General features: G+C 49.1%; 1 protein-coding gene across 1 annotated transcript in view; it reads left to right on the plus strand.

Moving 5' to 3' along the window:
• Positions 1 to 12,380: 12,380 nt before the first annotated feature.
• The window catches only part of CALN1 (calneuron 1), an 87,932-nt gene continuing 74,251 nt past the window's right edge, over positions 12,381 to 26,061 (plus strand). Inside the window, exon 1 of the mRNA XM_042879913.1 lies at positions 12,381 to 12,501. Within this exon, the coding sequence (XP_042735847.1) occupies positions 12,384 to 12,501 (118 nt within the window). The 5' untranslated portion in view covers positions 12,381 to 12,383. The remainder of the gene's footprint in view (positions 12,502 to 26,061) is intronic.

Raw genomic sequence — 26,061 nt, forward strand, 5'->3', positions numbered from 1 at the left:
TCCCCATCTCCCCCTTTTTCCCTCCTCCCCCTTATCCCATTTTCCCCTTTTTACTCTTTCTCCCTTCCCCTCCCTTTCCCCCCTCCTTTTCCCCTTTTCCCTATTTCCCCCTTTCTCCCATTTTCCCCTTTCCCCCTCTTTTTCCCTCTTTCCTCCTTTTCTCCCTCCTTCCACTCCTTTCCCCTTCCTTTATCCCTTACCCCCCTCCTTTATCCCCTTCCATCCTTTTCCCTTTCCCCCCATTTTTTTCCCCTTTCCCTCTTTCCCTTTTTACATTATTTCTCCACCGCCTCAACCTCCCTCACCGCCCAGTTCTCTGCCTCCTCCCGCACCCCCCCCCCTCCCTACCTCCCCTTTTTCATAACTCGGCCAGGAGCGATCTGGAGGGGGGGGCGAGGAGCCAAGCAAACCTGTAGCGGCGGAGCCAGCTGGTGGAGAGGTGAGTCCGGGCCAGGGGGGCTCCAACGATGGGGATGGAGGGTTCCGTGCACCCCCTGGGGGCACCCAGTGCTCAGTGTGACACCGACCTGTTGGACCCCCCCCCCCCCTCCCCCCCTCCCCCCCGAAGGCAGCGAGATGCTGCGGGTGCCTCCTCTCCCTGCTCGGCGCTCTGGTTCGGGTGTTGCGGTGGTTTTGGTTTTATTTTTTCCCCCCTGGCTGCGGGCACGCGAGTTGCCATGGAGCGGTGTGGCAGCGGTGTGCTGCCTCCGAGCCCCTCTCTTTAATTTGGAGGCCCTCTCCCCGCTGGGAACGCGGTGATGCAATAGGGTACCGCTGCGGTGTGCCCTGCTCCGTGGAGTTAGGTAAGAGTGGAGATCCCTGAGCACAGGGAGCGTTCGCCGATGGAGCAGTCGGATCTGAATGAGTGTCAGAGTCGATGAACGCGTGTGATATGCAGTGGGGAACTTGGCCCTAAGCACCGCCTGACACCACCATCGGAGGACTCCCAAAAAGAATCTGGTCTCCTAGAATTGGTTTTTGATGCATTCAGCCTCGTCGTATGGCAGAGATAACTCCCACTGCCAGATTTAATGCATGGTTTGCAGTGATGCTGCCTGCTGTACCCACCTGAAGGGATGCGCCCAGGAAGGCTGAGCGCTTTGTGGTGTCCTGAGCGTGAGCTGTGTGCTCACCCACCCTCAGCTCACACCTCATCCACCCACCCAGTTGCACTGTTTGCATGTAGCAGCTCCCCCTGAGCACCCTGAGAGCTCCTCAATGCTCCTGTGGCTCCGGAGATGGTTGGGATGCAGATGGGCTCTGGGAGAGCGTGATGATGGATGGGGCTGTGATGTTTGGAGGAGAGGTGCAGGGCTGCCCGCTGGGTACCGCTCTGTCCTCCTCGTTGTGTGGGAAATGGAATTTCCCCATTGTTCAGCTGTGCAGTAGCTGCACGAGGCTGTGATTGGCAAAGCGCTGGATCGCCCAGGTTGCTCGCATCACGTAGGCAGCTGCCACTGAAATGACACACTTGATTGAAGGCCAAAAGCACCATATACGTAGCTGCCTGTGATTAAGCTCCATATGATGCCTCGGAGTGAGTAAAAAACCCCTCCTTCGCCTTGTCTTATTTGCAACAAGAACACTGTTGCAGGGATATCGTTTGGGTCACGCCGTGGGTTTGGAGACAGTTTGGTTTGGTTTTGGGGTCGGGTTTTTTGGGTTGCTCTTTTCTTCTGCTTATGGCTGTGGAATTTGATGACCTGAAGCTATCCGGCAGCTGCTTGGTGCCCGATGAGAGCCCTCTGCCATAGGTGTGCCGGTGGCTGGGGATATCACTGTGACCAGGTAAGGGCTCCCATTGCCATCCTTTTCTTACCTAGGGATATCCCAGCTGGCTCATAAGGACATGGAGAGGGTCTTTGCCCCTTTCCCCACTGGCATGCATGTGTGGTGCTGTGGCTGTTTCTGCCAGGAAGCTTTATTTGGGTGTTCCTGTGTGAAGCCAGGAGTTGGACTCGATGACCCTTAAAAGTCCCTTCCAATTCAGGATGTTCCATGTTTTTTTTCACTTTCTGGAGTCATTGCAGGTCCTTTCCCATTTGCTCAGAGCACACACTGTACCTGTAGATAAATCCCCCCATGTGGCACTTGTGGCTGAGCCCTGGGATGTGCCTGATAGGGCTCTGTCCCTCAGGAGATGTGCTCTCTGGGCACCTCCTGCCTGCTGGGGCAGCGCCAAGGCAGAGCTCAGTCCTGCAAACTGCTGGCTTGCATCGATGTGCAGAACCACTTTTAGAGCATCTCCTTGCTGCCCGGTCTGGCAGAAAGAAAAAAAAAAAGACAAGCAGACCAACCATCCAAATCCAGCAAAACTTACAGGAATCACCTGTACCCATGCCAATTTAGAGAACATCTTTTTCCCATCTCGGCTGCACCTTCTCTCGCTGTACTCACGCCCTGACTTCATGATCAGGCAGTTTCTACCCGGCCATGACGTGCTGGTGGATTATGCTGATGCAGCTTATTCCCACCATATCATGATGTATGGATATCTGTCGACACAGATGAGTGTACAAACAACGTTTCTGTGGCCGCTTGTCCTGGCTTTCCTTCCCAGCCCTGCCTGGTACACGCAGTGCCAGGTCCCGTGCGTCTCATGCAGCCTCCAGGAAGCAGTCCTCTGTAAGTTACCATGCCATGCAAGCCCTTGCATTTTATTTTACTCCAAATGACCTAATTCCTAAGCCAAATGGTTGTCTGGCCGATAGTGAGATGATTGTACCATGCATGTTTTATCATCCAGGGTAATTGTAAGCTGAGCTGAATACCCGGTGAGAAACAACGTGTGTTAGCAATACCAGTAAACATCATTTTAGTCGATTGGTGCACATATAACTTTATTGATTCGGCATGAAATATGGCAGGCAATCTATTAGGGGATGTAAAGAGAAGCAGGCAGAGCCTTTTTGGAGTATGTTGGGGATACAGAATGGCTTTGGGAGTGTTCATTTTAACCAGGTGGATCGCTAAGGCAAACCGAAGTGATTTGTATGGCTCCTGTAAACAGTGCCACGTCAGTTTTACTCAGCTTTGTGCCGTCTGCAGCTGTAGATCTATCAGTGCTTTGCAGGCCTGGGAAGATATTTCGTTGTATTTTTAGTGTAGAAAGTGTAAGCAACAAAAGTGCATGCATAGGGCATTATGCAATAGTGCTTGGGCTGTCATGGAAGGAAAGCAATAGAAACAAACTGCTTCACAGGTCTGCTTTTAATTAGAGGCAGCCTACTTTGATAAAAGCACAAAAACCTGAAAATGTTTCTCCGATGGAAGGCGTTTAATTAGAGCCGCAGCGTGGATTTCGTCTGTTGAACCTGGAGTCCATGGGTAGGGCGTGGGAAATGCATAGCAATCGGGTGGGCGGCTCTAAAAAGTGCCCTTTTGTTCCTTGTGCTTAATACCTGCCTGTGGAGGCTCTGGGGTGTAAGTCTATATACGTTTTTGCAGCCTGCTAAAAGCAAACCGTAACGTCTGCGCTGTGTGCTGTGATGTCTGCTCCCAGCTGAGCAGCACAGACCTCCCTTTGCTGTACAGCACCACTGGGGGCTTCACCCTGCGCAGGGCTTTGGATGCTGTGCTGTGACCCATGGCTGTGATGGGGACACGTGTGTGCAGTTTCCTTGGGGTCTTCATTCACATATGCAATAATGTGAGGGAGCCCAGGAGGCAGGGAGCTGCTCGGTTGCATCCTTTGCAGGTTGGGATAGCAGAGGGAATGGACACCCCTGACATCCCGCTCCCATTTGGCTTAATTCCTTCCTAACCCAAATTGTCTTTGCGTGTCTACTTGCCTGCAGCCCGGGGCCTGATTGTGCCAAGGGGTCAGTAGGGCAGAGCCCTGGTGGAAGTTAATGAGGCTCTGGGATTGATTCGGTTTAATGAGGTTTTCTTCATTCTCCTCTGTTTGCAGGACTGTTTGCATAGGTACTGGGATCACAGCAGAGGGTTAGCCAGTCCTGCAAAGCTGTAGGCAAACAGCTAAGCAAATTGCCCGTTGCTCGAGCGAGCGCTGCTGATGCTTGCAGCCTATCCCAGCAAATAGGATAGGATAGGATAGGATAGGGTAGGGTAGGGTAGGGTAGGGTAGGGTAGGGTAGGGTAGGGTAGGGTAGGGTAGAACAGAACAGAACAGGACAGAACAGAACAGAAAAGATTGAGTTGGAGGGGATCCTTACTGGTCATCTAGTCCAACTCCCCTGCGATGAACAGGGACACCCACAGCTCCATCAGGTGCTCAGAAGATGAAGGTTTTGGGAGTTTTGCCATCACCCCCCCTGCTTGCTGCAGCCCCCAGAGGGATTTGTGTATTGCATATTTGTGTAGCTCATTTGAAAGGATGTGGGGACCTGTCCAGATAAAAGATGCTACCAAAAATGTCGCAGCGCTGTGTTCTTTGGGATGTGTTTCTACATTCGTTGTTAAGGTACTCAGTTCTGACTCCCTTTAAAACCTGCAGTTGAAGAAAAATGCCCTCTCTGCACTCTTTTTTCTGCGTATGGGCGACCTCTTCTTCAGCAGTGGTTCCCCATGGAGAGCTGTGAGGCGTTATGCAGATGAGATTCCAAACAGTTGATCGTTCCTGCCAGGTAGTGGGGCTGGGAGCAGGCAGCTCCAGAGCAAATCCCAGGGAAAACAAGAAAATGACGTCTCCGTAACTGTTTTCAATTATTCAGTCTCAGTGGTTCTCCTTATGTTTCAAGAAGGAACACGCAAATCTCTCTGGGTCTAGCTTGTTTACAGAGCGCTCGTGGGTTTAAAATACGACCAGCCTTGGGTTTCTGTTGTACATTCCCTTCAAATAAATACTGACATAAAAAGAAGGATGCTGTAATTTGTGCCACCCCAAGAGCAAAATCCCGCGCTCCAGCAGGAAATAATCATTTTGGTTTCTTGGAACAGCTTCGCTCTGATCTTCCAAAGACCGGTAGCCCAAAAAGAAGGAAGCACAGACTTCCTCGAGGCTGCTGAGCTGCTCTCTGGTGGGGTCTGGTGCCTTTGAATGGAGGTCTTGGAGGATGAGGTGCTCAGGTTTGGTCTCTCTTCCCATGAGCAGCCAAGCAGCGCTGTGGTTGTTTTCAAACGAATGGCCCTGGGTGCTTGGGGTGGAGAAGTGCTCGGATTGAGTCGTGGTTTGAAACTTCTGCTGTGATCCACCTCGAGTTTTAGTGGAATTGTGGCAGTGTTATGATTACCCTCGCCACTTTAATTACTTTCTGTCTCATTCATATATGTTGATGGCTCCCATTCTCGTAGCTTAAAGGAAACTTTCTGTAGGAACCAGCAGCCAGTGCTGTTAAAAATGAGCCCTCACCAGATGTCCAAAGCCTTCTTTAAAGAAGAAGCCTGGCATAGGCCGCATTTATTAGGAGTAATTAATTGTCCTATTAAAAAACCTAAATGTTTTGGCATTTCATTAATAATACATAAGCAACCAACAGGCTATTTGTAGTGTGTTACTTTGTTAAAGCTGCTGTAAAAATTGTCATTATTGATATATTTCATGTTTATAATTACTCATCTGTGACGCACTCGGTCTGTTATGAATAATCCATTGTATATTGTTTTCTCAAATAGGCTGCTTGCTCAGCGTGCTGGGGGTGCCAGCAATTGCTTCTAATAATGTCTTCATGTCTGATTTATGCATGTGAAATGAGCGCAGCTGGACGTGAGCAAGGGAACAGAAGCACACTCAGAGAGCTGTCCTCGGGACACTGATAGGCAAACACCCGATGGTTGGACATGGAGAAAGTCATAAAGTCAACAACGGTTGGGTTGGAAGGGACCTTAAAGATTGTCCTGTCCCTGTCCCAGCCCTCCACCAGCTCAGGCTGCCCATGGTCCATCCGTGGCCTTGGGCGCCTCCAGGGATGGAGACATTGGGTTGCATCCCTGCATATCTCCAGCTCGGAGCTCAGGAGCTCACACTTGGCTAATGCGTGTCTTCCAGCGAGACATCTGCTCCTGTCTGGGAGACAGCAGTGTGTCACTTGGCCTGGTGCTTCGTTCCAACCATTAATCACCGTCACCATTAAAAACCCTTGCTTAATTTCCAATTTGCATCTTTATAGCCTCAGCTTCCCGCCGTGGAAGTCTTTCTCCTTTAGATTTTAAAGCTTTTTAGTAGCCTGCGTTTTCTTCCTCTCATAAACTCTGATCGTGTCCATAAAGAGACTTTTTGTCTTTTTGGCAGCCTGATGCACACTACAGGGTCCTGCCCTCCTGTAGAGGAGCTGCCCCTATAGAAGGGGGCACAGCAGGGGTGAAGCTCCATTCCCAAATCCCATCTTAATTTTTAGAGGGTGGGAGGTGGGAAGATGAAGAAATTATATTTCATTGCTGGTTTTTCTTTTGCTTTCTCATGTCAGCTCAGAAGCTTTCAATCAATAGGATGAGAGGGAGCAGCCTCAAGTTGCACCAAGGGGGAGGCTGAGGTTGGTTATTAGGAAAAGTTTCTTCTCTGAAAGAGGGGTGATGCAGTGGCACAGCTGCCCAGGGATTGGTGGGGTCTTTGTCCCTGGAGGTGTTCCAGAACCATAGAGATGTGGCATTGAGGGATGTGGTTATGGGTATGAAAGGGGTGGGTTGGGGTTGGACTTGGGGATCTTCAGAGGTCTTTTCCAAACTTAATGATTCTGTGATTCTATGATGCTATGAAAGACAACTTTGGTTTGCATGAAATTTGGACTGACCTCCATCCCTGGGGCAGAAATAGCAGAAAGTAGGAGAAGGAAAGCAGAGGGCTTGGGATTGCTGGTTGGGGGATGAGTTTGGGGACCAAGAAGAGCTTGTGAGAATGGGTGGAAGTGTGGGTGAGTTGGGTGTGGTGGCAGCTTGAAGCCTCTTTCAGAATAGAAAGGCATCTCTGTACCCTTGGCTGTGATGTGCCTACCCTGAGGATGGAGCTGTCAGGTCCCTGCAGCCCTCGCTTCCCAGTGAATTAAGCTGAGGATCACCCAGAGCCGTAGTTAAAAAATAACAAACAGCGGCTGTGATTTAAACCTGTCCCGTTGTGTTCTCACATGTTCAGCATTCAGAGAGGAGCATGTATCATTTTTTTACTCAACCCAGCATCTGCAGCTCTTCCTTCCTGCGGGATTCAAAGGCAGCAGTGTGGTTTCAGTTGTTTAGCAGTGTGATGTCTTCTAAAGTGACCTTCCTCATCTTCCTAATTGTCGGATTTCCTAGAGAAGGTGGGGAATAAAGCCGCTCAGTGCCATCTGAAGTGCTTTGTAGTCCTCCATCCTGGAAGTTGGTGGCTTGCAAAGTGCCTCTTTGCACTGCATCCATTAGGCTTGTCACTCAGCCCTTGTTTTCTTCATTTCAGAGGACTTTTGCCCACAGTTACATCCTTAAATGCTGAAAGTGGTCCGAGCTTTGTAAAGTCCTTTTACTCCTTGATTACCAGGGGGAAGTTCATTGCTGGTATCTCCTCCAGCAAGGCGGAAATCTCAATTACCTTGATTGTTATCCCAAACAGGGGAGTGTTTTTTAGGCTAATACCAATAGATAACCCCATCCAGCACAAGTGCCATACATCGTGTGATAAGAGCTGGGGAACGTGGGGGTAAGGCAGCCCTGCTCCCAGGAAGTGGGATTATCCCTGTTTGCCAGAAGTAAAAACAGAACCCTTTCAGAGGAAGCTTTGGGGCTCATTTGCACTCACAGCCCAATGACTTTGCATTACAGACAGAGGAAATTTGGCTTCCCAAGCTGGCCTGGTGTGAGTATGGCTCTGTGCAGGGGAAGTTCGTGTCTTTCTCTTCCTGCTGTTTAAATACAGCCCTAAAGTACCTTTCCATGTGGTCTGGGGGGTTTGGCTTTATTGGTATCAATAGCCAGAAAATACAAACTTCCTCAAAGGCTCTCCTCCCTGGGAGCATCTATTCTAGGGCTTTCTTTGGAGGTTCCTTAAGCAGCAGGCCTTATTTTTCTCAATCCCAAGGTGCCTTTCTGAGACCCACTCACATTGATTTTGCAGCTACAGAAAAGCCATCTGCCTGAGCAAACTTTTCCTTCCCAGGTCTTCTTACACACCTGAGTTGAGACTGATTAAATAAGACGTCTGCATTCCTCCGCAGGAGCTTAAATCCCCAGAGCCCCTTCCCTGCATCCTCTGAGCTCCTCCCCATGCTCAAATGAGACCCTTTGGGTCTTTCCTTTGGTAGGTTGGGCTCATCATGCATTGGACTGAGTGATTTAGTGCTCTTCCTAGCAGCAGGATGTTGCCACAGCCACATGTCTGCAGCAAAACGTTTGACTTGCTTTCCCTTAAGTGTGTTGGTCGTGAGAAGATGTGTGGATGTAGTCCATCTCCATCGCTCCTGGCTGCAACCCTCAGCTGCTCTCTGCTTGGGGAGAGGTGAGGGAGTCCTCTGTGGTCTGCGGGGCAGAGCAGAGCACAGAAGCAATCAGGCTCTGTGGATGTGTCCCCTGAATGGGATGTTGTGCCTGGAACATGAAGGATCAAACTGCCCTGGGATTGCCCAGATGGTACTTAGCATTCTGCTCTTCCCTTCAGATCTATGTGGAAAGCGTATGTTGTTACACAGCCCGTCTGGAAAGGTAACATTCAGCTCTGGGGAAAAGGACAGAATTGTTTGGAAGTCACCACTCTCACTGCCTTAGGCGTTGTCATGTTGCTTGGTGCAGGGAGAAGCATCTTTAATGCCATTTCTTCATTTGATGACTCTTTAAAGACTTTTAGATGGAGCTGGAGGGCTTACGGGTACGGTTAGGTCACCCTACCATCTAATTGCTTCCTGGATTTTCTATACAGTCCCTTATTTTTTATCTCTAAGAATCACAGGATGGCTTAGATTGAACAGGACCTTAAAGATCATCCAGTTCCAACCCTCTGCTGTGGGTGGGGTTGCCAACCTCTAAGTAACTTACACTATTGCACAGCGTGCGTCCTCTTTCCATGCCTGTGTGTTTTCCATTCCATCATTTTCAACTCTTTGCTCAACTTCAGCCAGGTTTATGGTGGAGTTTTTACTACTTTCCCACCAGTGCCCTTTCTGCCTGCTCCATATAACTTCTTCATACTGGTGGCTGTGGGACCAGCGGGCATCCAGGATAGGGACCTGTTAGTCCAGGTGTCTTACCTCCAGATGGGCAGCAGCCAGCATCCTCCACATTATAGCTGGACAGAGAAAGTAAATGCATGGTCCAGGACAGGAAGTGCAAGTGATGTTGAGTGTTACATGCCTGGGGCCACAAAACCGGGATCAACCCTTGGGCATCATTCTGTGCTGCACGTAAGAAGAGGTGGATAAGAGATTAGCAAGAAATCTTTTCCAAATTGGTAACGACCAAGGGACATCCAAGATCAATACAAATTGATCCTGGTTCCATCTCGTTCACTGATGCTTAAGCTAAACCTTCCTGTTTAGTCGTGGTGTGGATTTTCAATTGGGTCTGAAAGCCTTCTTACAAAACCTATCACAACAGCTGGGGAAGAATGCAGATGGGGTGAGCGTGGATACGTGAGCATCATGTAGCTGCTTTTTTTTTTTTTTCCCCTTTTTTTTTTTTTTTTTCTGATGGCAAATTGCTTACAAACATCTTGTATATCTCATCAACATGGTTGTGCTGAAAGGGAAGGGCTGGCCGTGCTGGGTCTTACGAGTCTGTAACCTGTTGGTGAGCATGGGAATGGGAATGAAACCTTGACAACGTACGTGGTAACATTTCCACACCTGTGTTTATGGGTTCTTTGAGGGTTTTTGGGTTAAATGTCAGTGCTTTTATGATTCTATTCAAGGAGATTTTGTTGCTTCAGAATCCCGTTATGCCTTTGAGACTACTTTCAGCATGCAGCATGCTTGGTGGGAAATGGGTCTTTCGGGGATGGGGAGCAAAGTGCTACCCTCTCGCCTGCTGCAGTGCCTGTACAACACTGTGTGATGTGGATGGAGCCCAAGCATTCTCCCTGCTCCCATCCAGAGGAGTTGGGGGGAAGCACTCAGTACCCTGTGATTCAGCACGGGTATCGCTGCCTATGGGCACTGCCATGGCACAGGGCACGTCCCATCACACCAGTTCCTTTGTATGAGAGTTTTCCTTGGATCTCAGCTGGCACTGTAGGAGCAGCCTTAAGGCTTCTATGTTTCCCGCACAGACCTTTGGGCTCAGCCCAAAATGATTTAGGACCAAATGGGCTGTGCTAGGACAGACCTCTTGTTCCCAGATGGGCATTGGTCCCTGTGTATTCCTATTAAGCACATCGTGCTTTGCAGATGAAGGTGCATTTATGAGTTCTCCCTTATACCACTTCTTTTTCCATTTTCTCTCCTGCTGTGAGGCTCTGTGGCAGAGGGGTCCCACCTGCAGGACAGAACGTGTGTGGGTTCCTGGCTGTGGGTCGGCACTGAGCATCTCTCCTTAGAGCTGGAGGCAGACTGAATTCCAACAGCTCTGCAGTGGTTCTGTTGAATAATACTGGACTTTTAAAATACTAACATACCCAGGTGGTGGAATTAAGCCAGGATTTCTCACTCTGGGCTATCGTGGGTCCCTCCTGGTATATTAGAATGCGGTACTGGACCCCAGGTAGGGGCTGGTTTTAAGTGCGTCAGCCCTCAGGGGAGATGTCTCGTCGTACTGTTGCTGTTTTTTAATGTATTTTTTTAATGCTTGTAGAAATGAGAGCGATATCAGTAGTGCCTCAGAGCAGCACAATGTACACTGCAGTTCCAGTGCCCCAGCCCCAGTTAAATCTCTCTTTAATTTGGTCGGCTTTTGGAAAGCAGTGCAATGGCTGTTACATCGGGCTCGTGATTGTGGAGAGAAAGAGCGGATCGATTCCTGTCTGAACGCTGTACGGATGGGCTGGGAAGTGATGAGGGTGTGCAAAGTGCCTCCCCAGCGCTGCTTCTGGGGTGCAGAGCAGCACCAGGGACCGAGGCAGCCCCGTGCAGTCCGACGGGGATGAATCCCCTTGCTGCAAAGCGATGTGGCAGCTCCCATCAGAACGAAGTGCATTAATTGGCAAGTGCTGGGAAATTAGAGATGCGCCTAATGAAAAAGAAAACCTTGTTTATGGTTTCTAATGCGCTGCTGGAGAAGCTGGCTCCCAAATAAAAATACTTAAAGTTACGATTAGGATTTATTTACATAATTACAGCCAGAGAGATTCTAGGGAGACATGCTGAGCAGCACGAGAGGAACTTCGTGCCTTCCGTTCCCTCTGTCTCAGGGTTGGTTTGCTCTGGATGAGTCCATTAAAGCTTTTACTAACTCAGTGAGGCAACACATCATTTGTTACAGAGTAGTCCATAGATGTGGGTATATATATTTTTGCTTTATTGACTGTGGTGGGAACATAGGGCTGTGGAAGAGCCAGGTTATCTTCGTAATGGCACTCTTGGCTGGGGTGTGATGCTGTAGGTGGCACTTACCTCTTTAAGGTCCTGGCACGACGGGGTGAACGTGTCCTTGGAGATGGCTTCAAATGGGGCCACATCCCTACGGGTTGCCCTATGAGGCAGCCAGAGCTGCCCTATAAACAGCAGGTCCTTAGTGGTGCTGGGTAGGTGGCTCTGCTGGCTTTTCTGATTGATCTTTGCAATGCAAAATGCAATAGATCCACGATGGGCTGCGTTGATTGAAACAAGCCAAGGAGATGACAGATCTGCCTCTTAATATTCCAATTGACTTTGGCAAACTTGCCTCTTTCTTCTGTATCCTAAATCAGTGTGTAAGTGCTGCTGACAGTAATTTCCACGTTTGTCTGTGCAGATGGCTGCCCATCGCTAGGCTGCGGTGTTTATACCTGCTAAGTTTGCAAACACATTCCCGCTCTAGTCTCCCATTGAGCAGTATTTTTCTTTTGCTGTCATGTTTGTGAAGTGAAAATGTTCTTCGTCGGGCCCTGCTTGAGTGGGAATTTTCCTCCTGCAGCCTGGAAGGAGGCACACACTGCGGTGTGTGCTGTGGCTGGGGGCTGAGCCGCCCCCAGTTGCTCTGGAGCAGGGTCCGTGTGTGGCTCTGACAGCCATGCACTGTGCCTTATAATTGCATGCCAGTGTACACCCCTGTGCACTGTGTTATTATTGTCAAATGCTAAATCTGTGTACTGAAAGCTGCAGTATGTTAGGGAGTCGTATTTTACTACAGCGCTGCTGCTCTGTGTCTGCTAACTCTTGTCCTGCGTAAGGAAGAAGCTGCTGCTTTTTTTCCCCATTTGTTTAGCTCCTGCTTCAGACCTAAATTTAATCTGCAGTCCATCAGTCATGCACCCGACTCCAGTGCACGTTCCCTGGTGTAGGATGCAGAAGACACTGGGCTGGGAGGCAACTCCTTCAAGGCAGGTTACGGCACTGCTCTGAGAAATCATTAAAATCAGTCTTTCTCTCCCCTTTTGTCTTGCACCCAGGGAGAAGATGCCATTCCACCATGTAACAGCTGGCTTGTTGTACAAAGGCAACTACCTGAACCGATCGCTCTCCGCTGGCAGCGACAGCGAGCAGCTCGCCAACATCTCCGTGGAGGAACTGGATGGTGAGTGATGTCCCTGCAGTTTTCCTGGGGGTTTCAGGATGGGAAGGACTCGTTCTCACCTTATCATCAGCACTGACATGCAATAACCTGAAAGGCGTTCTCCCAATAAATGTTGGAAGGGAGATGGCTCAGCAGGCCTGGGACAGAGAGAGCTCCCTGACCAAAGCTGTGTGCAGAGCTGGAGGCTGATGGTAACCTTTGGTTTTGTCCTTCTGCCTGGAAATAAGGCGGCTTTTGAAAGAGTGAGGCTGTTGCTTTTCTGGGCGAAACTTTGCAAAAGAAAAAACTGGACTGATGGTTTTCTGTTGAGATGTTTTCAGCCATTCCCTGGGAACCTGCAGAGCTGAGTCTGTCTTCCTGAGCAATTCTTGTTAGTTCTGTGGCCTTTCAAAAGGTTTCTCTTTGTTTCTCAGTGTGACGAGACACACAGAAGTGGCTTGTGGCTTAGTGAACTGGAAAGGGCTTTAAAATTCCCTTTTCCAGGTCAGTGATGTGGAGCACAGTCTGGCCATGGACTGGCAAAAGCCAGCAGGGAGGTCACCCACATCTGCTGCCTGGAGGACCGCCACAGTTTCTCCCCTACAGATTGTTTGCTGCTTGTCCCTTCTCCCCACAGACGGACTGGGAGGCCAGGTAGACTCCCTGTCTGGTTCCTGGTGGGAAGTTCTTATTTCCAGACAATTTGTGGCTCACCAGGGCCGTTTTGGAGCAGCAGTTAATGCTGTTGACAGCTGGTCTTTGAGGGCGTTGGAACTAATTGAAGCTCTTGGTTTGCTTCCCAGTGGACATTTGGTGCGAGCCGTGATGACACTCAGTGGTCTCAATGGAGAACTTAGTGGGTAAATGAGCAAGGGAATGGTGCAAGGTGGAAACGGTCCTTCCAGGACAGGTTGGAGGCGTTTTGGCAGAATAGGGCAGCATTTCTACCCTCCCTCCCTCATTTCACCTACACTTTGGTGAATCAGTCTGTAGTTTATGAGCTTTTTCAACTCTAAACCTCTGGCTTTGATTTTGCAACCTTGACGGTAACTTATCTGAAGTAGAAACAGGAAGTTTTTTGGGTATTTGTCACTGCTTCTCTTCTTCCCAGTGTGCACTGGAAGCAGTTAAGGTGAGATGAGCAATGTGACAAGCCTCTGTCATTGCTGAGCTGGCACTCTGAGAACACAGGGACTGTAGGAGCATCCTCTGAGCATTTTTGGGACACTGAGACTGAGCTGTCCAACTGGGTGAACTGGCTTCAATTCCGTGCATCCTACCGATGGCAAATTGTGTTGCAAGATGAAACGTAGCTGTTGTCCCTGCTCAGGATGTAGGATGTGGGAAGGGAGCTCACGTGCAGAAGCTCCATCCCATTTCTGCCCTTCCCACGTTGGGTGGTGTCCCTCAGCATCACATCCCAAAGTGGCAGCTTTGGATGGGAGCAGTGGTGCAGGAACGCGCTGTCCCTGGGGAGAGAGCAGCCCTCGAGACACCGTGGGTCATCTCCATTAATTAACAGCAAATGAAGTGAATTAGGCGTAGAGAAGCTGCCTTTTGAGAAGGCAGCAACCGAGTCGCCGCTAATGTGAGTGCTGCATCCATTTAATTTGGTCCGTGCCCTATTAGAGCCGTGCTGCTGAATTGGAGAGCAGCACATTTCATTCATCTCTGCTCACAAAGAATATCCCCTTCGTTCTTCAGGATGGTTAGAGCTCTTTAACTAATCATCCGTTTATTCTCTGACTGTTAAGCACGGGCTTCTTGTTACAATTTAGTTATATATATTTTTTCCGACATCCTTTTGTTTTACAAACACCTATCTTCAAGGGCTTTTTATCTCTGCCATGAGGATATGCCCCAGTTCTCAGCTCAGCAGAGAAGAGCTCAACCTCAGGCTGTTTTTTTTTTCCTACCTGTGAATGCAGAAGTGGCACTGAATTGATTCGCATCCGCTAAAGCCGGAGTAGCCTAAGATGCTGGAGATGTTTTTCTGTGTGTAGCTAGCAGAGCACACCACTGGAAATCATAGATAACTTCAAGTATGCAGGCACTCTTACTGGGATTTGTTGCTGGTACCAGCATAATGCCCAGGTGTGCTGGGAATGGGTGAAGGCCCCACTGCTCCCTGTCCAAACCCAAATCACAATGGGCCTTTTTGCCCTCAAGCCTGAATTATCTCAGAGTGAACAGCAAAGTGTTCTTCCTTGAGGAGTTAATGTTGTTGTATGGGAGCTTTGTGGATGTACTAAGCTGTGATAGCTCTGTGCCAATAATGTGTTTGTGTCTAATCACATAGGCTGGGAAAGAGATGCCTAATTCCCCGTGGTTCTTTTGTCAGTGAGATTTGGATCCCAAGGCAGTCCCAGCCTGCTGGCTAATTCCAGGCTCACGTCTTAAAGCTTTAAAGGTTTAATGTACTTTCTGGGGAAGTCAGTGGGAATTTTCAGTACCCATCCGTGCATCTGACTTGTTGACAACCAACAAGTGTCCCAGCCCTTTTTTCCATATCTGGCATTGCACATCTCTATGCTGCTTGTGTTGTGAAGGGTTTCTGCAGGTGTGTTGGCTCTGGGATGCTGCAGGACAGTGCTGCTTGGCTGGGGCACGGCATTGCTGCTGCAGCCATGGATGAGGAGTAGCATGGAGATCAGGAAATAGAGAATATTTCTGTCTTAAAGCAATACAGAGAGGGAAGGAGTCCTTTTTTTTTTTGGATGAACACACACCGTTCATAGCAGTGTGCCTTGAATGCTGCTCTCCTCTTCTCCCACTGGTTATTTTCCCCTACAAAAACTTTGCATCAGCCATCTGTTGGCTTCGACTCCGCTCTATTTTCCTCCATCCTGCTCTAAATACTCCACTAGCAGTAAGGGAAGAGGCTGGAGGTGTAGTGGAAATGCTAAGTCAGGCCTAAAACAGTGATTGAGCACCTGGTAGAAAGGCAGGGCCAACCCAGGGGAGCTCAGGTGCATCCAGTGCACCTGAATAACTGGAAGTGTGGAGCCAGGATCCACCTCTTCCCAAGACTCATTTAAGGGTTGGCAGTGGAGCATCTCTTGCTGGAGAACCTTGCCTACCTTCGGCCTTCAAAGGTAAGCAGCTCTTTTACTTCATTTCTGCATCCTTGGCTGCTGTATTTGGGCTCATTCTCATTTGTTGTGGCCAAAGACTTTGCCACCCTGCTGTTATCATCCATTATAGCATTACAACAGGTTGCACCAATGGCTTGCTTATTCCTGGTGTCACGTTTGCTGTTTGTGGTTCTTTAGTAGCAGCAAGGGTTTGGAAGCTGTCGCTGTCACAAAGGGAATTAACTGGCTGGAAGCTGTATTAGGCGATGCTTAACTTGGTTATGCCAAGCAGATGATGAGGTTGGAAGTGGCAGGCCATCCATAACCTGGCTCTGAGGGACCACAGAGAGCCACGGGCTCTCGGATGGATGTTATTGCCATGTGCACAGCCATTTCCAGGCATGAGATTATAAACTAGGGCTGGGAGGAACTGTTTTACATATAGATTTTCTGTCTGTTGTTAGGTGACATAAAACTGTGGCACGGTTTGTGTGTGCTCTGTAGTTTCCAGATTCCTTTTAAGCTTCTGTCCTCACGTTGCAAACGGCTAGGGGTATTTTTAATAAAAAATGGTGGATGGAAATCATCGAGTCAGGCTTGAGTCATCCACCTCCATAGGCACTATCTAAAGAGTATTGTCAGGAGGTAAAAACATTTCCATAGTAGGAATCTGACAAATATCACCTGAAGGAAGGCACATGCATTCTAAGTAGCTTTGCAGAAATTGTCTGTGAAATGCATTCCAGTCGGAGTGCTTTGCAGTGAAAACCCACGTGTGGACCACAGCAGCAGCTATCTGTCCAGAAAGCCATTCTGATAAATCCTTACATGACCCAGGTTTCCCTGCAGTCAGCCATGCCCATGCAGAAGCTATGTCATATGCAGCACTGGGATCATTTACGGGCATCTGGTGGCTCAGACTATGCATCCCCAACCCAGGTGGGCTCTATGACACGTGCGTGGGCTTGGGAAATGTTGGGCAATGTGTTTTTTCTGCTTGTAGGAATCAGCCTGTTGCAGTCCCTAAGGCTGACATCCCAAGTGGAAATGGCAGCTCATGGCTTTGCCAGCCCAAAGTGGAGACATCAGCAGAGCATCCTGTGCAGTGGGGCTGACCTGCTGCCTGCAGTGGTCTTTGAGGCAAGAATCTGGTGATCCCGATGATCTGGGGGTCGTTGGATCGTTTCAGCTTGTACCCAATGCTGTAGGGTGTGTTTACCTGGTTCCTGCCACCTGCAGAAGCTCTCTGCTGGGTCCCTGTTTCCTGGGCTCCGTTGTAAAAGTCAACAGTGAGAGCACATTGGAAAACAGCTCTTTGAAATTATTAAAGGGCATGGATAAACGATGCCCATATGGATTTTAAATTAACAGTCAGCTCCTGCGTGCCAGCAGTGCAGGCAGAGAGGAGCATTGGGCTGCACAGCAGCGTGCCTCCACCCTCACTGTGCTCCTGGGGCTGGGGGCTCATCGTGGGAGGAGCAGGCAGGATGGTCACATATTGGCTGTGCAGCCGTGCTGTTTTAGCCCTGTGGGAACCGTGGTGCGAATTGAGGCTGTGGTGTGTTGATACGATAGTCCTCGGTCCCAGGTGAGGTGGAGCAGCAGTGTGCTTGAGGAGGGGAATCCAAAGGGACGGGCATTAGTCACATCCCTGACTCATGGAGCAGCAGCAGGGCTGCGTCTGCTCCGCTCGGCGCTTTGCCCATGGGAAAAAGAAAAATGCTTGGGAAGGTGGGGTGGGAAGGAAACAGCAGGGGGAGCACCGTGGTGCTGGGGGTGCAAGGAGTGACCTGGGACACGGTGTGGTGGGGGGTCATGCTGCTGGCTGGGCTCTGGGCATGAGTACAGGCTCCAGTGAGCAGCCCTTTAATTAACTGCGTGAGTCTGTAACAAGCTCGTTTTTCTCTTTGGCAGAGTTCTGTTTTGAAAGAGAGGCTCATCCACATTGTCTCCGTTGTGAGTGATCATGGCTGGAAATGGAGTAATTTATGTTTTATATTGGGCTTTAATAGAGTTTCGTGTTTCTGAATATAAAACTGCAGCATCACTATGCAGATCCCTCAGTGGGCAGAAGCAGCTGTATCCCTGACTTTACCCAGCTCCTTCTGCTGATGTTCCAGTTGTGTATGATAATGGCAGTGTAGGTTTCCTTGGGACTTGATAGTTTCAGGTACGAAGTAGCCTCCATTGAAAGAAAATCGTAACAGTGGGTGCAGCATAAATATTTTGCATCGTATGAAGTTGTTGCAAGGTGCAACGTGCTCCAGACAGCACCCTTCCAGGGGGCAGAGCCTGGCAGATGGGTACAAGTACAACACGTGATGTTGGTGTGCACGTTTTGGGAAGGATTCAGGGAGGTTCTGTTACCCCATCCCATATCCCCACTGTGCAGGGCATCGGGGTAAGCAGGGAGAGGTTTAACTGGAGCTCCTGGCCCTGAAATGTAATACCGAGCATCATCTCAGAGGGAAGAATCCTTTACAGCAAGGGGGTATAAATAAAATGAGATTGGCTACCAGCAAATTAGAATTACAGGGATGCCATCTGGACAACAATTAAAGAGATTGTTTGAACTCCAGTGATGCTGACATAGTTATAGGAACCGGCTGGCAAAGCGAGTGAGCTATTGCTGGTGGAGATTCAGATATCCTTGGTTTGGAGTGAAGGCTTCTGGTTTATTGTAGCAGAGAAGGAGTCCCTTTAGGATGGATGGGAAGAGGGCTGAGGGCTGTATCTCTATTCACCTGGGCATCCTCACCTTGTGTATGGCTCCCCGAGCCCTTTTGGACACTGCTGTTCCAATACGTGGGGCTCGGTGGAGAGATGGGCGTTGGACGCTGTGCAGCCTGGGGGCACAGGAATGGAGCAGATCCAGAGCTGAGTGTGCTTTAAAGGGCATGTAAATCATGCTGAGACACATTTGTACAAATTTTAATATGATTTTTTAAATTTTTATGCGAGGTTTTCAGCCAGATGATTAATTTTTCATGTTTCCTCTGTCCCTTGCCTTACACCCCTGGCTCTGGCAAGTCTCTTTTCTGCCAATCTGTGCTGCTTTGTGCATTTAGGAGCCTCATCCTTAATCTGTTACCCCTGGAAATGTGCCCCTGGTGCAGTGGGAATGGATAGGGACCAAAATAGGACCACTGCATCCTGGACCTAAAAGGTGGCACATACTTAGGGCTGGGAAGGAAAGGAGAGCTAAGGCAGTTTTCTCCACCATTTCCCAGTGGAAGGGGCACTGATGGGCTGTATGTGAAGCCAGGCTTCACATGTTCCTCCCTTAATTACAGCGAGATTAAATATGTACAGATCAGGACGTTGATGTGACGCTCTGCGTGGGCTCCATGTGCCCTTCTTGCAGAGTGTCGTGTGCCCCTCTGAGCTGCAAAGATCAGTGCTGCAGCCCAGCTGTGTGAGCTCACCGTGTTTGCAGCACATTGTGATTAAGTCATGGTGAGCGAACCTCACATCAGCTCCCTTGCCTTCGTTGGGGTGGCCTTTCACCAAACCACAAAATCTGCAAAAAGCTGCTGGTCTGGGGACCTGTTGTCAGACAAGGGCTCTGAAGAGGAGCATTCCGAAGTAGGAATTAGTTGTCTGTTAGTTCAGGTATCCATTTCTGCTTCTACTTCTCCCTGGGATGCTTTGGCCATCGCTTTGTGCCTCGGTTTACCTAGCCACAGTGATGCTCATGGGGGAGAGGACGGCACTGAGTCCACTGCTGCTTGGGGTGCTGCAGAAGACCTCTGGTCAAGCAGCGTCCATCTTGCTCCCTGTTGCTTTGCTTTGACCCCTGTTGCCATATCACTGTGCCCATGGTGACAGCTGGGTGTGTTGGGGTTGGCATAGGGGAGCTCTGATTTGGCATGAGCCTTTGGCTTTCCCTCAGCTGCTGTGCTGTTGGGATGGGAGATGCTTGCTGGAAATCTTGGTTTCCCATTTTCCCTTGCCTGCTTGTGGGTTCTGATAAAATCTCAGCACGGTCTGAGTGGACAAAAGAGTGCAAACGTCAGGGAAAGTGAGCGGGAGCCATTGCTCTGAGCATCCCAACTTGTGGTTTGCATCGGGCAGTCTCCTGCAAGTTTCAAGCTGGGGAAAGCAGGAGGGAGAGGTGATGGGGTGCCTCATCCAGCACTGGATTGGCTGTTCCCAGAGCTGATGAGCCGACAGCTGGCTGCTCCTGCAGGTCCCAGCACAGATGGGTGTAGGGGGAAGGAGAAGGAGCCCCGTGGGGACATGCAGCTTTCTCTGGCTTGGCTGGATTTGGAGACATCAAAGGGGATCAGCACAAACCCTTTGAAGTCAGGCTTATCTCCTGCCTGCCTCTGAAAACAGAGGGTGCTGATCCCTCAGGGTGACTGCGGTGCTTGGGAGAGGTGGGTACAGGACCCCAGTGAGCATTAATAGCAAGGGCAGTGCAGGCTGAGTGAGATCTCAGCTGCCTTTGCTTCTCTGCTGTGACACAGGGATGTTTTCAGGGCTCAGGGTGTGCAGCACAGCTCTCCGGAGCTGGGCAGAGAGGAGTTCATAAATGTGCCGTGAGCCTCCTCTGCCAGAGCAGCCACTGCAGCATGGGCTGAAAAAGCTGCAGCTCCTGAGGCTGGTGCCAACATGGCTCAGATTATCCACTCTCTGAAGGAAATAAAGTTAAAATATTGGCATTCTGCAGGCTGAGGTTAGACTGAAGTTCCATGCCTTGCACATCATATGGTGATGCTGTCCTGTTTGGTCCTTCACAGCCAGAGCTGTGCGGGATGGGCAGGGATCTGGTTTTTCCTCTGTGGGTGTTTGCAGGGATGGGGCTGGTTGGATCTGTGGCCGGTGGGTCTGGCCCTGAGGGCAGGAAGGGTTGGTGAGGTGTTGTTGGGATCAGTGGGCTCTGTGTGAGCATCATGTGAACCCAAATGTTTGGGGCACGAGATCACAGACTGCATGGAGCTGGTATGCAAAGTCCTGGCAGCACCAAACACGTGGAAGAGTGGATAGAATCGGAGATCTGCCAGGAATTGGGGTGGCTTCAGCAGGCTGTTCTGCCCCACACTGCATCCTGCAGCAGCAACAAGAGCGAGGAACACAGCTTTCGGGGAGGTTGGCATTTGGTATTTTCAGTTAGTGCAGAGCAGCACGGAGTTTTGGTCAAATGTATCTTTTATTTAATAAGAATTATGTCAGAAAAATGAAGGAATACACCAACAAAGCCTCGGGAGTGAAAATACATTCTCAGGTTCCTAAATGCAAAGCATTAGGTTGTCATTTAGGAAAAATCCCTCTTTCTAAATAAGCCATTAGAGCACAAACCTATTAGCAACATGTGGGATGAGGCAGTGTTTTGTGTTTTAGGATTATTCTGTTGGGCAGTTCCTATTTAATTTGCTAGGAAGCGCAAATCTCATTACTTTTCTTTCAACTAAATCTAATCCAGGGCATGAGATTTTTTTGTGAATAGGTCTGGATGGGGAGGGAAAAGAAATACAGCTGTGTAACTGATTGCAATTGCTGTTACTTCCCAAAGGTAAAAAAGATTGGGAGCTTTTTTTTTTCCTCAGGGGTTCTCTGTGTTTGCACACAAGGAGTAAATTGCCCTTTGCATGGGCAAAGTTGTTGCTGCCTCTGAAACTGAAGTGTTTGCAATGTGTCTGATGGGGAAATGCCCATCACAGGTACTTAAGTGCTGCTTGTCACCACTTTGTGACTTTGATTTCAGTGCTGCAGAAGGAAAGGGGGGAAAGTAGAAGGGGAGTTGGAGGATACTGCATTCAGGGCCAGGCTGGATGTGGCTCTGAGCAGCCTGGTCTGGTGGTTGGTGACCCTGCCCATGGCAGATGGGTTAAAACTAGATGATCTTTGAGGTCCTTTTCAACCCAGGCCATCCTATGATTCAATGAAATGATGCTTTCTCCTGCTTCTCCCAATGGGAAGGAGGAGATGCTGTTGGGCTCAGGCTTCCTCCATGGGGCTGTACCTGTGGGGCTGGCTGTGAGACTCGGGGCAGGCACTGCCCGCAGGCTCAGCTGTGTAAATGAGGGGTTTTCCAGTCCACCAGCAGTTAATAATGTAGTGGAGAGTCCACTTTCATTGCAGCCAAATCAGCACGTTTTTATTTTTTGCGTTTTCATCTTCCACGAGCTGGGAGAAATCTGCTCTGTTCCAAAACGAAGTGTTTCATTTAGATGTTGAGCTGTTTGACTTATTCCTGTCCTGAAGGCGTGGCGAACTCATTCCTTTGAGCACACTGAGTCCTGTGCTTCCTGCAGGGCAACCAACCAGCACGGTGTGTGTTGATGGGAGCCTGGGTACGTGGTCCTCCAGTCGCTGAGGGCTGATCAGGTTGGATATTAGGGAACATTTCCTCTCTGGAAAAGTGGTGCTGCAGTGGCACGGCTGCCCAGGGAGAGGTGGAGTCACCTGGAGGTGTTCCAGAACTGTGGGGATGTGGCACTGAGGGACGTGGGCATGGTGGGACGAGCTGGGGTTGGACTTAGGGATCTTAGAGGACCTCCCTTGAGGTCAACTGTGAGTCTAAACTGCTTTGTGCTGTCACAAATGCTTTAATTGCTCCATTGATGAGCTCCACGAGCCCAGCCTGGGCTGCTGGCAATGCTCAGCTGTGCTTCTGAGCATTAAAACTATATGAATTTGGATTGGATCAAGATGCAGAAAGAAAAGATGCTTTTCATCCTCCTCCTCATTCTGGAGCTATGTAAGGGGTCAGATAGCTGATGACTTCTTCAGAGTTGATTTCAGTTGCCTTCCAGGCTTGTTTCTCAGTAGCTTGTTTTGCTATATTCCTCCTCATCTTTTTCTTTTTTTTTTTCTGTCTCTCATTTTTTTGCAATAAAGGCTGGAATATATGAGCAGGGGAGGTGGAAGCAAAGCAAATAAAGAGCCTGGCTCAATGTGGGCTCCGGGGGGAAGTTGTGTCTGGCCACAGGCTTTCTGCTGTCCTCCACTGGGGTCCAGCATTTCCTGCCTGCCCTTGCTGGCTGCTATGATAGCGTACAGCAGACGTGCTTTGCTTCCTGTAAGCCCTGTCGACGAGGGCAAGGCTCGTTCGTCCCATTTAGCAGGAGAAGGTCACATAATGAAAAATGTGGAAGGATGTTGGATAAGACAAGCAGCGCCTCAATTTAAAAGTTGTTCCCACGAGCTCCTGAGGGCTTTTTTTTTTTTTTTTAATCAGGCTGTTGGAGGAATTTTTTGGCAGGTTAAGTTTGCTGTCCTCTGTGCAACAGTGCAGGGAGTCGAGGCTTCTGTCTGGGTTCTGCCTTGCCACGGACACCGCGTGTGTTGCTATGGCACAGCAGGAGTTTGGCAGTGTAGAAGTGCTGACTCAGTATTGCATGGGGTGATGTCTCTGGTGGTGTTTATTTGCAATAACAGAAGCCTGAAGCTGCTGTTTTCAGGTAATTTGTGCAGTTATTGTGCTTCCTGTCACTTTCCAGCACCCAAGCAATTCAGGTTTGAAATCACGGCATGAAATCCTGGCACATAAAAAGCTCTTCTGGTAGCTGCTTGACCTTGGCACTGTTTGTGTCTCTGTCAGAACAGTGTTTAAACCCAAAGGTTGAACATCTCTGTATTTCCTACCCTGCTTGGCCACACAGGAGAAACCTCCATGAGGTGTTTCTTGAGAGGCTGAAGATTCCATGCCCTCCTCCTTGCTTGGCTTCCAGCTTGGGAAGGGACTTGTCACCAAAATGAAATGTGGTTGTTTTGCAGATGTGAAATTCTGATCCCGTTGATGCGAGGAGCAAAATTCCCACTGACAGAGCTTGCCTTTCGCTCTCTGCAGCTGGAGGAATTGGACAACTGGTTTATCTCTTTGTGTCTCTTTGTAATGGAAAGCCTTTTAGTGCTGGCTCCAACTTCCATCCCCACAGCCTAGGTTTCAGCATCCCTAAAATAGCAGTAAAAGTCAGGACGTTCACCTGGTCCTGGGTCTGCCTGTGTCTGTGTGTGTGTGCACACAAACACAGGTGATGTGTTGGGATATGTAAGTTGGCAATGGCTGGAAGCCTGTCCTGGCCTTGCTTGTGATGCATCGGCCAAGGCTGGTGTAAGCATTTGAGCTGAGAATGGATAATGGAAGAGAAATAAGCTCTTTTGAACCTTAGCCCTTTGGGTAATTACCAGTGTGGTAATTTATGTAGTTCATTAGTAATCCACCAACTTCCTCCGGTCCCACTTGCCTCTTCCAGACCTCTGGGGTTGTGAGGGGATGGGAGCAAAACAAACTAAAACAATGGACTAAAGGAAGTCTGGCATTGGCAATGAATGATGATTGGGAGCTTTGAGGCTACTGGGTTCTGGAGTGGCTTTGCAGTGGCTATCTGAGCTTCAAACCATGTATGAAGTTACGTGGGGAAATGCTGGGCAGCTGTGGCTGGCTTTCATGGGTGTCAGCTCAGGGATATATGTAGGAATTGTCAGGCCATAAATACTTGGTGAGCACTGGAGTGACTTTTTAATTTTAGTAGGAAAACCAGAATGTGGCAGCCAGACAAAAAAAGTGATGCAAAAATAGTAGTGGCCTTTTTGGGAAGAGGAAATAATATTCCACTAAGACAGCAACTCCAATTAGATGGGAGCCGTTAGAGAAGTGAGTAGCTAATTACCTAGATAAAGACGAGGCATCTCTTGCACAAGGCAAACAGATTTATTGGGGTTCATTTATCTCTGTGCATATGCCCGAGATGTTTTACGTTCTTGCCCAGAATTGCCAGAATTGCCCAGAATTATCTGTGCTTTGTAAATATTGTGGCTGATGGCTGTAAAGATTTCCTGTGAGATCAAGTTGGAAGGAGTCATATGGTCAACCACACTTACCAGAGTTGAAGAATTGGAGGATTTCTTTAATGGTTCAGGCAGCCAAGGAAGCTTTGGGGACATGGCCAAACACACAGCCCTGGTTTAAGTAACCACTGGCACTTGAAGTTGAGAGCCATGGTTGGTGGCCTGGTGTGACCCTTGTGCAGCAAATTGTTATTTTTAAAAGCAAGTTTGTGTTGCAACTTGACACAAATTCCTGCAATAGGCACCATCTATTAGTTCTGTGACTGGGGCGTGGGAAATGGCTCAAGGCTCAGCTGCTCTCGCAGCCAATGAGAACATCATCTCATCTTTTATATCAACTTTCATCACTTCTGCACATCTCCGAATCATTTACGTTTTGACATTAATAAAAATAGCAAAGAGTTTGGAGAAAGTAGCTTTGGCATCTACAGTATTTAATTTGCAAAAACTTTCATGTAGAGTTTAATTTAGACTGATGAGAGAGGCAGTTTTATGAGTATAAAACTCCATTAATTACAGATCCTGTCTTAATTATAAATGGCTTTATTTTAAATTGAGTTTTACAACCAAAATTAAGACTTGGAGCAGTTCAATCAATACAAACATCAATTAGACCTGACTTTGTACTCCAATTACTTTATAAAGCTTCCCAATGAAGTGTAAAAAGTGTGCCACTTTGTACTCTTCTTCCTGCCATTCCCAGGCGCCAGGAGGTCTCCATGGTTTTGTTAGCAGCTTCCTAACGATAAGCATGGATGAAATAACAAGCATCCCAGTGGTCTCCCATTTCCCAGATAAGCCAATGGAGTTAAATGCTAAAGTGACAAAACCTGGCCACAAGCATAGGGGAACTGGTACTCTACAGCTGCTCAGTGTTTTGACCACTTGGTCGTGGTCCATGTGGGGGCTGTCGTGGTTGGGGGGCTGTGGCTGCTCCAAGGAGCTCTGGGATCTAGGCTGGGACACAGTCACTTGCCACGAGTGTGAATGTTTTTAAAGCCTTTTTTTGGGTTCAGTATCACAGTTCTGGTTGTATGAAACAAGTAGAGATGTAGGATGGTTCAGTTCCTTGCACCATCTTGGTCGGCGCGGAGTATTTAGCATTGCTGTGCTGACTCTGGGGGTGTGTGTCCTCTAAATCCCTTGTCAAGAGCTGAGGATCCAGCCTGACCGAGCAGTAAGGATCAGCTCCTGGTGGAGCAGCAGCACTTAGCTCAGTCCCTGCTGGCCCTCCAGTCCTCCCTGCAGGTGGAGGTGTGCTCAGCTACAACAAGAGTGCACGGAACCATTTTCCAGCACCAGAGAGTGAAACAAAAGGACCTGAGGAATCCCAAGGGGAACCAGGAACATTAACAGATGAACTGAAACCTCTTTTTACTTCTCAGCTGACGGCAAGCAGCCAGGAAACAGCAAACCTGGGTTCTTAGGGGGCCATTTTGGCATCCCCCTCCCTGCAGCAGGGTGCTGTTCATCTGGGGACTGGTGCCATGTGCGAGGTCTCAGATGAAGTCTGGTGTTTGTTGTTTAATACAGGACTTAAGCAGCTGTGGAGCATTCTGAGCTTTCTCCGGACCCAAGTGTCTTCTACCACATCCTTCCACCTACCATGTGGACATGGTTCTCTTGGACCTGTAGCAGAGGGAGCAAGTGACTGTAGTTTGACCATGCATAATGTCATGCAGAGCGTGTGGAAGGGATGGAGCTAGGTATT

The sequence above is a fragment of the Lagopus leucura genome, unplaced genomic scaffold (genome assembly GCF_019238085.1).
Source record: "Lagopus leucura isolate 7727_CA_CO unplaced genomic scaffold, USGS_WTPT01 Super-Scaffold_100024, whole genome shotgun sequence".
Lineage (NCBI taxonomy): Eukaryota > Metazoa > Chordata > Aves > Galliformes > Phasianidae > Lagopus > Lagopus leucura.